Source organism: Protomyctophum parallelum (genome assembly GCF_964188405.1).
Source record: "Protomyctophum parallelum genome assembly, chromosome: 11".
NCBI classification, from domain to species: domain Eukaryota; kingdom Metazoa; phylum Chordata; class Actinopteri; order Myctophiformes; family Myctophidae; genus Protomyctophum; species Protomyctophum parallelum.
In genome coordinates this window covers 25961985-25980598 of record NC_139707.1, presented here as the reverse complement: position 1 = coordinate 25980598, position 18614 = coordinate 25961985, and the positions used below count along the sequence as shown (strand labels likewise).

Genomic DNA, 18614 nt, shown 5'->3' with positions numbered 1-18614 from the left:
AAATCAGAGCCCTCGTGCACATCATTAAATGGTGTAAACCTCATTTCACATTTGCAGTATAACTTATTTATTCTTAAAATCAGAGGCATGGCAAATAGCGCTATGGCTTGTTTTAGCACCAAGTGGGTGTAATACACTACACTGGACATTGGACAACACAATGAATGCCAGAAGGAGTGTTCAGTGTAGACAGTGACGAGGGGACTCAACAGTACATGATTACACACATGCACATGCACACTCGCACGCACACACATACAGACACACCACATATGGGACATGAAACTATAGGAAATATTTTCGCGTTTTAATTACATGGCTGATGAAGGGGCAAAGGTTTGTGAAATGAGAATTCCTTTCCCTCATTCCTCAGAAAAATGATCAATGGTCTTGAAAGAAGTAGAGGAAGGATGAGTAGTCTAACTACCAAATGGTCCCTTGATTCAGGTCCATTTGATTCCTTTTTGCACTCTCTGCGTTAAATGAACACTGAGGATTTTACTGTGTAGTGTGATGTGAGCGTGTGAGGGCCGGGGGCACAAGCTAGTGCCCCTGAGAGAAATGACAAATCATTAGATGTGCTCCAGGGGTAAATGGGAGCCGTACTCTTTCAAGGCCCCACATTTCCATTTCAATTTTCTGCTCAGCAGAGTTGATGTATGTGGCGAATCACATGGCAAGACCAGTCTCCGCCTTGGCCATCGCTAGCCTCCTGTTATTCATTGGCTAGGGTACCCGCCTGACCTTGCGTGTGTCTATGAGCGTGCATGCACGCAAGTGTGCACTTCATTGTGTGATCGGCGGTGTCGCACCTGCCATCGCCGAGGCCAAGGCAAAGAAGCGAGTGTGAATAGATTCTTCAGACGGAACAGTATTTAAGGAAGAGAAGACAAAATGTCAGCAGCATCCATTCAGGGGCAAAATCTTACACCATTCCACTTCACAATGAAAGAAAGAAATGGAACTCTACTTTATAGAGGAGCTCAAATGAACCTAAAGGGAAACATAGTTAAATACTGAATTTAAAGATGCCAACCCTATCTTATAAAAAAGGGGGGGTTTGGTGTGATGACAACAAACACAAAACAAAAAAAAATGTATTATTTTATTTTATTTACAGCCCAATCCAACCTGAGGTGTGGGTGTGAAAGAAAGAAAGAAAGAAAGACGGACTTAATTGACTTTGAGGTAAGACTCTGTGCCTGTGTGAGAAGGGTGATAGATACTGTAGAGCAGAAAGATATTTCATTTGTCTTATCTGTGAACTCAGGCCCAATGGTGTCACTTGCCAATAAGTTATTTTTTTATAGTGGTGGAGGAAGTACAAAAGTATGGCATCAAAATATACTTGCAGTACCAAACGTAAAAGCACTCGTGCAGAATGCCTATTAACAATCATATTATTGGATTGCTATAAAAACCTGCACCTTGATCTGACCCCCATTTCAAAGCGCCAGCGCTTGCCCAGCAGCCTGCCGTCACCCAGGGCATCTTACTGGTATTAGTAATTAATGGGTTTGTCACTTTAAGGTTGCAGCTGGTAAAGGCAGGGCTGATTTATCAGTTATGTATGTTTAGTATTAATTATCTTTATTTCCCTCCCCAATTTAGTCAGTCATTATATGCCAATGGATTCCTCCCCACACACATTTCTGTGTTTGTCACTGCTGTTGTATCCTACTGACTCACCTGCCAGTGAGGAGCCCCCACCGGGAGGACGTAAGTAGTGCCTTCACCCTACTCCTCCTCACGGCCGACACTCCCCTCTGACAGCCAGGTACTGTAGGAGTACTGACAGGTACTGTAGGAGTACTGACAGGTACTGTAGGAGTACTGACAGGTACTGTAGGAGTACTGACAGGTACTGTAGGAGTACTGACAGGTACTGTAGGAGTACTGACAGGTACTGTAGGAGTACTGACAGGTACTGTAGGAGTACGCCCGGCTTCCCCAGAAAACGGGCCAATTGTGTTCGCATAGATGCCCGACAAAGCCAGTTGCACCAGTATTAAAGTCTTATAAGCTCTCAAATAATTATAGTGGTGTAAAAAATAGTATTGAAATTGTTTTAAGTACAGTACAGTAGCCTACTTGAGTAAATGTACTTGGTTATTTGCGACACAGCATTTCCGTAAATGACAGCATCATCATATAAATTGAGCCTGGTGAGGCCTCCTTGAACCTGACGGAAGAATTTAAATGGGAAGCGAGCACAGAAAAACAAAGGATGACATTTGCATTTAACATTTTGACCTTTTTGATTTACATAGGGGACAAAATGATTGTCTCATTACATCATGTTCGTCACAATGTGCGTGCGTGCGTGCGTGCGTGCACATGTGTGAGTGCGTGTATACATGTATGCACTGATTTTTAGGCACGTGGGGAGGGGGCTTTGGTGCTTAGGCACCTGCCCTTTTGCCTCAAAGTGCCCCTCTCCAAGGATTCCCTGCCCAACATCCGTGGCCATCATTCTTATACTGTAATGTTTACATGGTAATGACTGAGAACGTATTGCTTATTTTACTATCCAATGACACCCCAAAAATATTTTTCACACTTTAGTGTCAACCCCCAGGAATGGCTACTAGTATATCAAATATACACAAGAATGACCAACAACTATAAACATGGTAGCCTACTGGTTAAGCGGATATGTTTGCTGGTTTGTTGGCCCTTTATAACTCCTTCTCTTCATTGTGTTGTCAGCTTGAGTAGAGGTGGAGGAGGACAAGTAGCAGTAGTTCGTTAGCTCCTTTTAAAAGGCGTACCAGGCTGGCACCTCTTTTACGGCGCTGATGTGGAAGTGCGGATTGATATCAGAATGCTCTGAGGCAGGCTTTGATCAAAGCTGGCGTTGATTAGACATCGGTCTGTTATAGAGCGGAGCGGTCATTATTAAGAAATAACACCCCGCTGAATTCAGTGGTTGACCAATCAGAATCAAGCATTCAACCAAGCCGTGTAATACATGATAATGTTGCCAATGTAGGGAGGTCATTTAAGTTATTCTCAGCATTTAAAGTACTTTCTTCTTTCATATCCACAAAATAATTCTTACGTTTTGACACTGATGAAACTATAGAGATCCTTCATATTCCTTAGGCAATATGACATTTTCTGAAGACGGGGAGAGCTCTGGAATGGATCATAAGTAAAATCTCTTTCATAGACCACTAAAACAACACTGCAATAAGACAGCTGGGGAATTGTCTGCTATTGGAAAGTTTGAGCATAAAACAGCCCAAGGGAGAGAGTCCATAAAATGTATTTCATCAGAAAAGAAGGCGGGTTGGAAAACACTGAAGAATGTAAGGCAAAAACAGGCAGAATATAACATCAGCTGCCTTTGTAGACTGAGAACAGTGAAAAGGGGAAGAGGAGTGAATTATTAAATAATGTTTCATTGATCAGTGTACTTGGTTTGTTCGGAAAGGCCCCTTTTCCCTCAGCTGAAAGTTTTAATTGGCAGTATTGTTTTCTCCCAGTGAGTTACATCAAAGGAGGGGGGGGGGGATACATTTTTACGACACTTGTATTATTGTCCTGACATTTTGTTTGTTTGTTTGTATGAGTATTTAATCATGAAGTATTTAAGACGGCACAGTTTGTTTCTAGAGCCTGGAGTAGAAGACGATCTCAGCTCCAAGTACTGTAGGTCCATGTCCTGTTACAGGCCCAAATGGTGTATTTTATTTTATGGTGTATTTTATTTTATGTTGTATAATTATAATTATGTAATCTGCCATTTCATGGGGTGTTTTAGTTAGTTTAGTATTCATTTGAGTTTACAAACGGTCATGTCCATTTTTTGGTCATTGTGTATGTAAACTTTACTGTAAGTAAAGGTGTCCTGTAAGTCCATATGGGCTGGGCTTCTTCGGAAGCATATGACACCTAAATAAAGAACAATTTATCAATAAACCTCACATAAGTGGTCTCTGTAGTATTGCAATGTCTACAGGAAACTTAATAATAATTACTTAAACATGCCAGCTGATTTCTTAATCAGTTGTCTTTTATATCTTCTTCTTTTTGTAATCTTTATGCTACTAATTCCCATACTGCCAACCCTTCCTGTTGGTCTTGGCGGGGTTGACTATGGTTATCCACACTTTTCCTGGGCTGTGTGTGCTCCAGTTCCTGTTGATTTCATTGGATATCATTGGTCATCTGACCAGTTTCATTGGCTTTCATTGGATCAAATCGACAGGAACTGGATACTGATGCATTAATGTAAGTCTGCTTTTCCTATATATCCTACTTGCATTGCCTATGTTTCTTACTGTGTATTATGCCTGACTTATCCTCATTATTTCTCTTGCCAGTCAAGTCATCACTCATCATCCGTCATTCACCATTGCCATCACTGTATCTGCAAAGACTGAATAAAATCTCTGACATGTCAATACTGTCTGGTCCATGCTTTAATAGGCATGCTGGTGTAGATGTGCAAAGGTACATAGCCAGCACATGATCAGAATCGGATTGGGAGTCGCAAAATTGAAAATTTTGGAAAATTTTGGAAAATTTTGGAAATACTCCATCCAGTAAAGTACAAATACCCCAAAATTGTACTTAGTTACTTTCCACCACTGACAATGAGAGTGTTATGCGTTCACCAGGACAGGAGGGTGTAATGCATGTGGAACATGTTATCCAGCTGAGCTCCAACTTGTAGGGATCGTGGAGAAAGCCTTCCCAACTGGCTTCCCACCTGTTCATTGGAGTACCCTGCTAAAATCTGGCTTTCTCCACGTACTCCAGGTACTTTACCCCGCCGGATGCCGCTTGCCAGTATATTTTCTATTTAAAAAAAAAAAATATCCACAAAGTGGATATCTATGGCAAGGCATGCATTTCATTCTGCCTAGGCCTCAATTGTGAATTTTGTTTTTTGTTGTTGTTAGAGAGGTACCATACAATCTTACATGTTTTGGTTTTAAAACGAGGATAGGATTCATGTACACTTTTGTATGTAAAGACAATACAAAGTTAAAAACTGTAGCTCTATATTCTGATTCATTACTAGAGTGTTTGCTTAGTAACAAGGATCTCCCCTGGCCATATCTCTAGCATTTTAGTTAGTAAACAGATACTGTATTTTCAGGTCAGAATACACATTATCCGGTCAGGTGAGAGAACTCATACAGGATACAAGATAAAGTGAAATTGGAACTTTTGCAGTGATGAAACAAAAGTGATGAAACAAAAACTGGAACGACATAAAACTGAAGCTCTCCTGGCTAAATAAAATAAAATCCTGAATTGAACATTTATTTTTGGTTTAACAAAAGAGATGATTACTGGAATATAGAACCATAACCCAACGCTGCCTGGCTGAGTTGATGGAGTCTGGTAATCAGAAGGTCTCTGGTTCCCCAGCCCAACCATGTCGACATGCCCCTGAACAACACGCTGAAAATGACTTTTCCCTGTGGGATTAACAAAGGTCTCCCCTCCCTTCAGAACATGGTAGACAGCGGAGCCGGCACATGCAATCGACACATGCAATACTTTAGCCGCAATTTGCAACTCTAGATTTTTTACAATGGGTTGAATCTAGAGTTGCAACAAGCTCCATCCACTTCCTATTCATCATTTTTGGTTTGTGATCTGCTTGTCTTAAATGACGTTAAACTCACCAACATTGCAGCTGCAGTCCAAGCTTCTATTGTTTAATAGAAGGCTGTGCGTGATGGGGCGTCACACTGCGTCAGCCTCTTCTTTGGGTGTCTTACCTGCGCAGGTAAGATTCTATTAAACAAGCGCTCCCCCTCACATCTTGTTTTACGGCACGTTGCAAACATACAAAATGGCTGGCTCGGAATGTCACTCTTGGAATATTTTGGACAGAAAGTAGCTCATAACATGTCTACGGGGGATTTTTATGAAAAACAAGCTCGGCAGATTGAAAGAGGATAATTCAAGCTTGGACTGCAGCTGCAATGTTGGTGAGTTTAACGTCATTTAAGACAAGCAGATCACAAACCAAAAATGATGAATAGGAAGTGGATGGAGCTTGTTGCAACTCTAGATTCAACCCATTGTAAAGAAATCTAGAGTTGCAAATTGCGGCTAGCAATCCTTGATTCCTGACAGTGTTTGGATTGACTGCAACTGCAAACTGAGTGATGAGACACATTTTCACTGTTTCCATTGTATACCGAGTTCAATGGAAGCCCTTCACACAGAGAGCTGTGAAGAACCTCAAGGAGGAATATAAAACCCCATAACTCTTCAAAATTGGCTTTTCAGTTGCAGCAATGCACTAGATCTTTTGTTTTGTTTTCTGAGCAAACATCCATGCTGTGACTTTACCTTGACCAGTTCAGCAGTATCAGTGTCAGACTGTATAACTGTTGCTGTCGATTACTTGCAGTCTGAATCGAATGCTTCATTCAGACAGAGTTTATTCATGTTCTGGGCCATGGCTCAGCGGTCCAGGCACCTTAATTGGCCGGTAGTCAGAGTTTGGGAATGTGCCGTGGGTTCGAGTCCCGATCCCGATAGCCTTTACTGCATGTCACTCCCCCATCTCTCTCCCCCATTTCCTGTCAGCCTACTGTCTGTCCCTCTATAAAACATATATATATATTCAGGTTTCAGGTTAAGCAGTATGTAAAACAAAACATTCAATACACATTTTTCAAAACTTCAACGCAGTCAAATCCCTATAATGAGTTAAAATGAACATGTATGGTTTTCAGTGTATGAGGAGGAATTCACAGACTTTTGTTGTTTTGAGTGTATTTTATTTGACCATACTTTGTAAACATCTTCAGAGAAGAGAGGTCACAGTACAGCCCATTTAGAGTTCAGTGTGCAGGAGTAACTTGGCTTTCCTCATGTTCTCGACCACTGTTGAAATAATAAGTCATGTATTAGAATGCAATTCCTCCATATACTTTTGGACCAAGGAGAAAAAAGGTTATATGAATATAATGCAAATTGTAAAGAAATAAGTTGCAATAGACTCTATTGCAACTTATTTGCATACCCTCTATTGAATAGAGGGTATGTACAATACATGCATAAAGTGAGTGGCATATCGAGTGGCAAAGTGAGTTTAACGTTGTTTAATGCAATCAGATAGGACTTTTCTATGTGGATGGGCTGTCAAGTCCAGAAAGTAGTCACTCAGTACGGTAGGTGTTCTGCATAACTTCCAGCCTAGGTATATGTATGATGATGTCACGTCTCACGTGGATATCCTCTATAGCTCATTCATGCAGGGCTGTATTTTGCGTGTCTTAAGTACCAGGTCTTATTACTTAACTTAAGACCTGGAGGCGTGGTCAATGCTCTTTGGCCACTCAGAATAGCCAAATGGCATTGATCACACCTCCAGGTCTTAAGTTAAGTAATAAGACCTGGTACTTAAGACACGCAAAATACAGCCGTATCATTCATAGGCTACACAGATGTTGTTTTTTCTGTCACTGAATTCACTGAATTTTATTTGACAGTAAATCCAAGGGAGTTAAATAGTATTGTCATTTTGAGAAATTGTCTTCCTGATGCTAATTCAAACAAAAGGCGATTAGTCCAGTACCTGCCTGTAGACCCTATCGCAATTTGGTGTTGGGGGAATTTCTCACTTGAACTAAGTCAATGGGTCCCTAGACATGAAAGATCAATGAGGTGCTTGTCCGCCATAGTGCCACGAATGGCGCAATGGCCACATCAAAAATGGCCGCCATCGGCTATGATGAAAATCCAACCTTTTTGTTTTTTAGTGTTTAAGCACATGTAATACATTCATTTTGACTAATTGTGGTGTGTGGAATTAATTTCTGATATTGTTTTGATGATTTGGGGTGATTTTGACCTTGAAAGGTCATAGTCAAGGTCATTTTGCTATTCCACAGACCTTGGCCATAACTTGTCCATTTTTAGGAGTTAGAACAGGAACAATAAGTCTATTTCAACTAAATCTGACTCTTAAAATTAATTTCTGATATTGTTTTGACCATTAGGGATCATCCTGTCATTGAATTATTGATGTTAATGTTATTTTTCAATAATTCGATTATGATTCTTTAGTCGCTTTTACTATATATTTTCATGATTTGTTTTCTTTACATAAACAAAATACATGGGCATGAGCAAAACAACAACAGCACCATATGTGCTGTGTGAATAAGCCCATTGTACAAAAGACTCTGTCCATGGCCCAAATGAGCCAATTCATTGCTATGGCAACCCCATAGTGGAGGTAAGTCAATATATCATAAGAATCGTTCACTTGATGGTACAAGCACCAAATTTGGTACACAAGTGCTTCAGAACCTACTCTCTCAGAAAAGTACGTTGTCCACTTGAAAAAACTAAATGGCCACCATTTTTCAAGATGGCCGCCAAATGAAAAGGACCTTTTGTGCCAGTTCTGGACAACCGTGGGTCCGACCAACTCGAGACCGGGCACTGCACTCCCTGTGTGTGTGTGGAACGTGTGTGTCGAATTCGGTGAAGTCAGTGGGGCAAACGGTTCTCGGGTTACATGGATTACAGATGTACAGACACACACAGACTTGAATATATGTCAATGGGCAATGCCCATTGGGGTTTTTTTTAGATGATGGGTAAGAAGAGAGAGATGTGATGTCAGGTGGTGTGGGCTAAGAAGTGGTCAGGGCTAAGATAAAGTATATGAGATGTACAGTAAGTGCAAAGAGAGATGGTGAGGGAGGGAGAAAATTATTTGTACCAATTGACCAAACAGTAGACAGTAGTGTAACAGGTTAAGGTGAGTATAGAGATGGAAATGTTCTAGCAAGTGAAGCCAGTGTATTGAGAATATGGGACATATGTGTCAGGAGTTATTTGCCGTACGGTTGGAAACGGTGGCACTGATGAAAAGGAGGCACAGCTGGAGGTGGCAGAATTAAGGATGCTATGCTTCTCATTAGGAGTGAAAAGGAAGGACTTGATCAGAAATGACTAAATTAGAGGATCAGCCCAGGTTAGAAGGTTTGGGGATAAAGCAAGAGAGGTGAGGTTGAGATGGTTTAGACATGTGAAAAGGAGGGATGAGGGTACATTGGGAGAAGGATGCTGAAGATGTAGCTGCCAGGTAAGAGGATGGCCAAAGACGAGGTTTAAGGATGCTGTGAGAGATGACATGAAGGTGGCAGGTCACAGAGGAAGATGTAGAAAACAAAACCAAAAGGGGTCCTCCCCTTTTCCCTGTGCGTGCACACACACACACACACACACGGTACTGTACAGTACACTACAGTATGTTACAGTACAGTATTGTAAAGTACAGTAACGTGCGGTACGGCATGGTACAGTATGATACCATAAGGTATGGTACAGTACAGTATGATGCCGTACAGTACAGTAAGGTACAGTATGATACCATACCGTACCGTACCTTACTGTATGGTATCATACTGTACAATACTGTACTGTACTGTACTGTACCGTACTGCATGGTACCATACTGTACCATACTGTACCTTACTGTATGGTATCATACTGTACAATACTGTACTGTACTGTACTGTACTGTACTGTACTGTACTGTACTGTACTGTACCGTACTGCATGGTACCATACTGTACCATACTGTACCTTACTGTATGGTATCATACTGTACCTTACTGTACTGTACGGCATCATACTGTACTGTACCATACCTTATGGTATCATACTGTACCATGCCGTACCGCACGTTACTGTACTTTACCATACTGTACTGTAACATACTGTAGTGTACTGTAGAGTACCGTGTGTGTGTGTGTGTGTGTGTGTGTGTGTGTGTGTGTGTGTGTGTGTGTGTGTGTGTGTGTGTGTGTGTGTGTGTGTGTGTGTGTGTGTGTGTGTGTGTGTGTGCACGCACAGGGAAAAGGGGAGGACCCCTTTTGGTTTTGTTTTCTACATCTTCCTCTGTGACCTGCCACCTTCATGTCATCTCTCACAGCATCCTTAAACCTTGTCTTTGGCCATCCTCTTACCTGGCAGCTACATCTTCAGCATCCTTCTCCCAATGTACCCTCATCCCTCCTTTTCACATGTCTAAACCATCTCAACCTCACCTCTCTTGCTTTATCCCCAAACCTTCTAACCTGGGCTGATCCTCTAATTCAGTAATTTCTGATAATGTCCTTCCTTTTCACTCCTAATGAGAACCATAGCATCCTTAATTCTGCCACCTCCAGCTGTGCCTCCTTTTCATCAGTGCCACCGTTTCCAACCGTACGGCATGGCTGGTCTCACTACCATCGTATACATCTTCCCTCTCACTGGTAGCCTTCTGTCACAAATAACTCCTGACACATATGTCCCATATTCTCAATACACTGGCTTCACTTGCTAGAACATTTCCATCTCTATACTCACCTTAACGTGATACACTACTGTCTACTGTTTGGTCAATTGGTACAAATCATTTTCTCCCTCCCTCACCATCTCTCTTTGCACTTACTGTACATCTCATATACTTTATCTTAGCCCTGACCACTTCTTAGCCCACACCACCTGACATCACATCTCTCTCTTCTTACCCATCATCTAAAAAAAACCCCAATGGGCATTGCCCATTGACATATATTCAAGTCTGTGTGTGTCTGTACATCTGTAATCCATGTAACCCGAGAACCGTTTGCCCCACCGACTTCACCGAATTCGACACACACGTTCCACACACACACAGGGAGTGCAGTGCCCGGTCTCGAGTTGGTCGGACCCACGGTTGTCCAGAACTGCCACAAAAGGCCCTTTTCATTTGGCGGCCATCTTGAAAAATGGTGGCCATTTAGTTTTTTCAAGTGGACAACGTACTTTTCTGAGAGAGTAGGTTCTGAAGCACTTGTGTACCAAATTTGGTGCTTGTACCATCAAGTGAACGATTCTTATGATATATTGACTTACCTCCACTATGGGGTTGCCATAGCAATGAATTGGCTCATTTGGGCCATGGACAGAGTATTTTGTACAATGGGCTTATTCACACAGCACATATGGTGCTGTTGTTGTTTTTCTCATGCCCATGTATTTTGTTTATGTAAAGAAAACAAATCATGAAAATATATAGTAAAAGCGACTAAAGAATCATAATCAAATTATTGAAAAATGACATTAACATCAATAATTCAATGACAGGATGATCCCTAATGGTCAAAACAATATCAGAAATTAATTTTAAGAGTCAGATTTAGTTGAAATAGACTTATTGTTCCTGTTCTTACTCCTAAAAATGGACAAGTTATGGCCAAGGTCTGTGGAATAGCAAAATGACCTTGACTATGACCTTTCAAGGTCAAAATCACCCCAAATCATCAAAACAATATCAGAAATGAATTCCACACACCACAATTAGTCAAAATGAATGTATTACATGTGCTTAAACACTAAAAAACAAAAAGGTTGGATTTTCATCATAGCCGATGGCGGCCATTTTTGATGTGGCCATTGCGCCATTCGTGGCACTATGGCGGACAAGCACCTCATTGATCTTTCATGTCTAGGGACCCATTGACTTAGTTCAAGTGAGAAATTCCCCCAACACCAAATTGCGATAGGGTCTACAGGCAGGTACTGGACTAGATGCTTTAATCATGGAATGAACCCAAATGTAATCCTTTAAATATTTATTAATGCTCCCTCCACCCCCCAGAAAAGAGGCTTTTGAAACCAATTCTTGGAATGGTGTAGATTAATTCTGTCCGTATATTAGAGGGTTTCTACACCATTGCATGGCCACATACTCCCACCATGTTTTGCCAACATATATTTCGTTACTTTCCAATGCAGCCTGTGTTAATCACGGCATAATGTGTGAAGGGTTTTGTGTTTGTTGAAAACAACACATATTTTTTGCCATTTTTAACGAGTCACCTTAGTTGCACAGAGTTTTACGCGGAAGCATATGGAAATTGTATGAGCCAACAAACCCAATTTGTAATACTTTGTGAAAACAACCGATCTGCAACCCCACAGCACAGATGCAAAGTGTTGCGAGCACGGAGATCTGCATGCCACTACGACAGAGCATTAGTTAAGCAGAATGTTGCAGAGAGAAATTGCAGCCGTCTTAAAGCCCCTTACTGTGGATATGAGACCTTCCCTCCCCTCAGAACCCCCAAAAAGTTATCCAACTCTACAAAAGTTGTGAGCGAAGAAGAGAATGAGGCCAAATGAATAAGTTACACTGTAACTTTTACAATATAAGCAGTCAGGTCTGACAGGGAAGGGTATACACATACAGTAGGTGTTCGCAGTGAGTGCATATTTATCTACGAATGCACTTTTTCAGACACAAATTGTCCAACTCGCTCCACTTACAGAGATCGATGTCAGTGGGCTCATAGGTGTAGAGGTGATTGCTGTACTTCCCTGTGATGTCTGCCCGCACAGTCCAGGATGGATCTGAAGCCGGTTTGGGTTAGGACAGAGAGAGAGAACAACCATGGGAAGAAAGAGAACATTTGTTTTTAAAATCAATTATTGGTATTAATGGTTGCACACATAAGGGTTTGGCAGATGTCAAATAATATTCTGTTATGATATAGTGAGACTGAATTTAAATAGTTCTGCCAAAAAGGGTGTACAGTGGGACCAGATGTACCCGATCCCACTGCACTGTACACACTTTTTGGTAGCACTTTTCCATCAGCCAAACATCTGTGGACATTCCCTTTGTTATGTTGTGTGTGAGCATTCCGTTTGTCTTCTTTGTCTTTTGTTTGGCTTATGCACCTGACTGGTACTGTACAGTAGATCTTTTTTGGACAATTCAATATCGGCGCATGACAGTAATCCCCGTAAATTGAGATTGAAATAAAGAGAGGCAGCTTGGCAACCATGATGGAGAGACAGAGTGAGAGGCACAGCCGGGTTAGGCAGATGGAGATTGGGCATGAGTGAGAGAGTGAGAATGAGAAGAGAAGGTAAACAGATGACACTCACACTCACTTCTGGTAAGGTGCTGGTCTTGTTAACTACTGTATAGTCCGGCAGCCAACAGGTTTCTTTTGTTCAAAGTGGGAAATTTGGTATATAGTCTTTTTATTGGCTTAAAATGTTGTCTACTTTATATACCACTTTATATATCCACTTGTTGACCGGCTGTCGGTATTGAGCAATTTTTATTGGGGGATATATGTGACCATACCATTAACATCCTAAGGCAGGATTTTCACATTTTAATAATGTCAAACTGCGGGGTTTTCATGATTCTGAATCCATTCCAAGCATTAGTTTTGAACGAAAAACACTCCTTGGGCTAAAAACGGCCATAGCCACTTGCCCAAAATGTGCTGACCTCATCGTATTTGTGAATGGATTGGATTCAGTCATTCAGAATCATGAAAACCCCCTATAGTTTGACATGTCACCTGCTACTTAAAGCATAATGAAAATGTTGTCATTTTTGACAATTTGCCTTATATAGGATGTTAATGGTATGGTCACATTTAAACCCCTATAAAACAAATTGCTCAATGTTGACAGCCGGTCAGCAAGAGGATTCATGAATGTATGTATATAGACTATTTTAGGCCAATACAAAAAACTATATACCAAGTTTCCCACTCCAAACACCCCTCCCCCCTGCCCTGCCGGACTAGTACTTCGTCGGATGATGAAGAGCGAAATAGTTCATCAAAGACGGAGTGCATTGGAATTATTTTCTTTGCAAGTAAGTTTGCAGTCTACACATTTTGGGAATTAAGCAGTAGTACTTTAAAACCCATTTTTTGAGACAAAACTATTCCCTACCATTTGCTGCACTATCATTAAGGAATAAAGATTCTTAAGTATTAATGAGACTATCTGCCTTCTTTTCTGGACTGTGACTATTTCATCTATTATCCTTTCCTCCTGAAATAGGAAAGAAAGAAAGAAAGAAAGAAAGAAAGAAAGAAAGAAAGAAAGAAAGAAAGGAAGAAAGTACCCTCACAAAAAACATGCAGTAATCCTGGTCTCTAAACTGCCTCAACCTGGCCAGCCGGGACGCCTGATGGAGGGGAAAGGAACTGGTTGGAATAATGTGTTCCTTCCACGCACTACGTCCAACCAGGGAAACTCCCCCCTGTCAGGTGTAAAGGAGCAACTTGGAGCAACATGCATGAAGGAAGCATGAGTTCAAGTCCGTTGCTCTCCCCTTGTCCCCCATATATGGGGACTAGGTTGGCGGAGGGTGTGTAGAGCCCAGGATCACATTAGATAATTGACACAGGGGTGAAAAATGGGTTACAAAATCGTGGGATAAAAATTATAAAAAGAAAGAAAGAAAGACAAAAACGTTTTTTATGACTCAGGCAAGTTAGAATATTTCCTTGAAGCAGACCTTGGTCCTTGGATAACCTTAAACATTCCTTTTCTTTATGGATTGTTTGATCTTTCACATTTATAGACAGTCATTTTAAGAATAACCTACTTTTCCATAGCTAAAATATCCTGATGCAGTGAGCACACTCATCTGGTACTGTATATCCCTCTGTACTTTATAGCTACATTTCTGTTCCGAATTACAATTTACATATTATTGTACAATAAGGCTAAAGATCGATTGATGGACGAAAATGCGTACCGACAAAGAGGATTCTGGGAACATAAAGGCCATCAGGATACAAATTCTGGTCTGGGGTCTCCTGCTGTAAGACAAAGAATGACAGTACTCATAACATAAATAGAATAGCCGTATCCCAATTTACTGTACATAACAGGAGGCCAACACATACCTATTCAATACTGTATATACAGTAAGTGACAGACATATGCCGTCTATGCTAAAGGTCTATTTCTATATGAGTGTTTTTACCACTAGGTTGAGCATGACGAAGTCTTCTTTGGCCATTTTCTGAATATCCGCATCAGCAATGAACTTCTTCTTCAGTGCTGTGAAAATTGTTTTGTTTTAGTTTCATAACAGGATCTGAAACGTATGCCACCATGATAATTGAAAAACGAGTGTGTAAGTTTCACAAGTTCAGTTATTTTCCACATCTTGCATTTCTAAATTATAGCTGTGCTAAAGTTGTTCTCTGAACTCCCATCAATAGTTGTAGAGAGCAGGTGCAAACCTAGAAACAGGTTAGGTGAGGCAGGTGGGACCTAAATTCTATAGCCTGGTGCTCCCTCTAGAGACCAGAAAGGTCCACTGAGGTTGTTGCATTATCAAATACTCAAACAGTGCTGAACACAAAGCCTTTTCATAAATTGTACTCAGTGTGAAGCAGTGACACATGAGCACGGGCGATGGTATTTTTTTAATATAAAGGACACAAGCAAAAACTGAAAGATGCCGTGCATTTCCAGGAATCAAAGCTTAATCAATGGTAAAAGTGAAGTGGGACGGGAAATCTGTCAGGCAGTGAACTGAACTATGACTGGCTTGCCTGACCGGTATTATGGAATGCACCGATTGTATTCACATGCAAATCCTGCCTTGTATAATGATCCTTTCAAGCATTGTAACACCTGACATCACTTTTGTACAGTACGTATTATATCAAGTATTATAACACCTGCCATCACTCACATCTCTGCTATTATTTATTGCCTTAATAACATTGCTATAGCTTTGCTATTTGCATATGACCTGCTCATTGTGGTAGGTATAGGTCTATAGTCTAGTCTAGCCCAACCACATATTTCACCATCAATCATATTACCAGTGTAGCATACCACAACAGCTATGGCATTTTCCACCCATAATGAAATAATATATTATTAGATCAGAAAGGATGAGTATGTAAATGTTTCAGATAAATGGCCAGGTAAAATTATTGTACAGTCAGGAATCTATCATGTTGTTATTGCCGAAGAAAAGCTTATTTCACATACTGACTCTGACCTGATATGGGGGAAGGCACATGATGAACAGCAGATTTTAAAGATTACTCCACATATTGACTCTGGTTGATATCAAGTTGGTTCACTCCTTTTTTTTCCTCTACACAAAATGTCTTCACTCCACCCCAAATAAGGACACGATGGGTTCATATGGTTACAAATATAAAAGCTTACTGGTATACCTTCACTGTGCGGGCAGTCTTGCAGGTGATGGATGACCATCAAGGGCTTCTTACTGTGGGAAACACAACCACAGAGAAAGAACTGAACACATTCCACAATAGAATAGGCACAGTGGTGGGTGTGAACTGTGAAGGCAGCCTCGCCTAAGAAACAGTCAAACTCTCTTCTGCCAGACAATTTGTTACCTTACGAGACAGTAATCGATTTATTTCCTGGCAGTGTACTCGAGTGGACACTGGCCAATTCATTCACAGTTATTTTATATTATTTATAATTTACTGTATATACATGAACCAGTATAAATGATCACTATGGATGGAGTACATTTATGGTAACTATAATACCTTTTTTCTTCTTTTATACTTTAATGTATTGCAGTTACCTACCGGTATCTTTGAAGCTGAAACAGAATTTTTCATTCTGTCATTCTGTTCTGCTAGGGGTTGAATGTTTATTTACACTTCGACCACAGTCGGGAGGTGAACTTGTGACCTTGATTAGCAGACGGCCTCTCTAACCCCTAAACTATGTCTGTAATCAGATTACTTACTGTATACTCACATTACATTTAATCCATTAGCCTTTAGCCTTGAGAATGAGTCAATGACAAGGATCATGTTGCACACTAAGCACATCTTCCTCATAGCAGTCATTCCCCCCCCCCCCACCCTTTATTTCCTTGTTCAGTTGCAGTTGGCAGCCACCCATTTATGTTGTCACATTTCAAATAACTAAATAAAATGGTAATAAAGAAAAACATGCAAAGAAACTTACATCTTTTTAATCTTCGTCAGGCCGTCCTCATAAGTCTGCGCCCAGGGGATGCCATCTCCCCATCCTATGAGCAAGTGCAATGGTGAATAAACTGGTTATGAAACAAGGGTCACTCGTCAGGCGCACAAAGACAATCACCTGTATGTTGTTACTGTATAAGAGTCACTTTAACCATGAAGTGGAAATGCATGGCAAGGACTCAGTCATAGCATCATAGCACATTTACAGGTAGACAGATACCCCAAGGGACTAGTGCTACTGTATGTAATGACATGGCACGAGGTCAACAGGATGTCACTGTCACATACTGTGTAGTGTGTACAGTGTAGGGGGACAGTGAAAGACATACTATACAGTAAAATTTGCGAAAGATTCTCGTAATAATGAAACAACCATGTAGTGGATGTGTCAGAATATGACCCACCTCTAGACAGTGCTGAGTTTCTTTTCTCAGCTCCTTTCTGTGCACCAACAGGTTCACCACAGCTCAGTGCGGTCACCAACAATAATGCCAGCACAGTCCAGTGATGCATAGTTTTCAGTCCTTCAAAAGAGAATGACATTGCAGTGACCTATTATTAAATTATCTTCTTTCTTTCACTAATCTTGCTATTTGTCCAACAGATGTGGCCATTTATAGAAACTAGACAATCTGGATAAGAGCGTCTGATATATTGTTAGTTCGAGATATAATTGTAGCTTCATCTGTTTCGTTTGTCTTTTTTATACGATGAAATGTCATTATATGATGTAAGAAATAGCAAGAGTATTCTACAAATATTGATAATTTCAATTATCACCCTACAATGTTACTGCATTATTAGTATTATAACAATGCAATCTCTAAGTAATATAATGCGAAAATGTGATATGGTTGACTTGTATCAAAGTTGTTAAGTGGTTTGAAAGTGTTAAAAGCCTCCCAGATTATACGTAATATTAATTGACAACCATCTTTTTCTATTAGGCATCAGAAAACAACTAGTTTGAAACTATAAAAGTAATTTGTCCATGTCTCTAATGATTATATATGTCTTACCTTGTTTAACTGCAGGAAACAGGAAGTGTCTGCACTTTCTACCTTCTGTTTTGGCTTGGCCAGAGCTTTTTATAAGCATTTGAACTCACCAAACTGGTATAGCATTGCATGTGATAAATGAAGAATTCTTCTCACACTGACACACACACACACACACACACACACACACGCACACGCACACACAAACACGCACACATGCACACACGCAAAATGAAAGAGGAATGAGGAATGAGATATCTGATGAAAACCCACTTTACTGGTTCTTTCAAGGCAAGGCAAGTGTATTTATATACACAAAAGCAATTTCAAGTGCTTTACTGAAGGCATACAAAGGAATAGGCACAAGAAAGGCATTTTAAGTGGCCCCCTTCCAAAATAATCAATCAATCAATCAAGCAATCAAAGTCATATAGCCATAGACATTCCTAGTGAATTATAGCATTTATGATATAGGTCTACAGTGGTTTTCAACCTTTTTCATATCAAGGCCCATTATTTATTCTGCATTATTGAGCTGAGGACCACCATTTGTATTAGCCCCGCAGACCCCAAACTAAAGAAGATTTAGTTCACAATTGGATGCTGTGTGGTAGCCTACCATTGGATAGATAACGATGCTGTGTGGTAGCCTACCATTGGATAGATAACGATGCTGTGTGGTAGCCTACCATTGGATAGATAACGATGCTGTGTGGTAGCCTACCATTGGATACATAACGATGCTGTGTGGTAGCCTACCATTGGATAGATAACGATGCTGTGTGGTAGCCTACCATTGGAGAGATAACGATGCTGTGTGGTAGCCTACCATTGG

At 40.6% G+C, this 18614-nt stretch overlaps 1 protein-coding gene across 1 annotated transcript; it reads right to left on the bottom strand.

The window, feature by feature from the left end:
- Positions 1-6733: 6733 nt before the first annotated feature.
- On the bottom strand, positions 6734-17294 carry agr1 (anterior gradient 1; the record flags this gene model as incomplete). Its single annotated transcript, XM_083776738.1, has 7 exons — positions 6734-6861; positions 12292-12375; positions 14540-14603; positions 14771-14847; positions 15987-16039; positions 16762-16825; positions 17186-17294. The coding sequence occupies 7 exons, from the start codon at positions 17292-17294 to the stop codon at positions 6812-6814; spliced, it is 501 nt and encodes a 166-aa protein (XP_083632864.1). The 3' UTR covers positions 6734-6811.
- Between the last annotated feature and the right edge of the window lie 1320 nt (positions 17295-18614).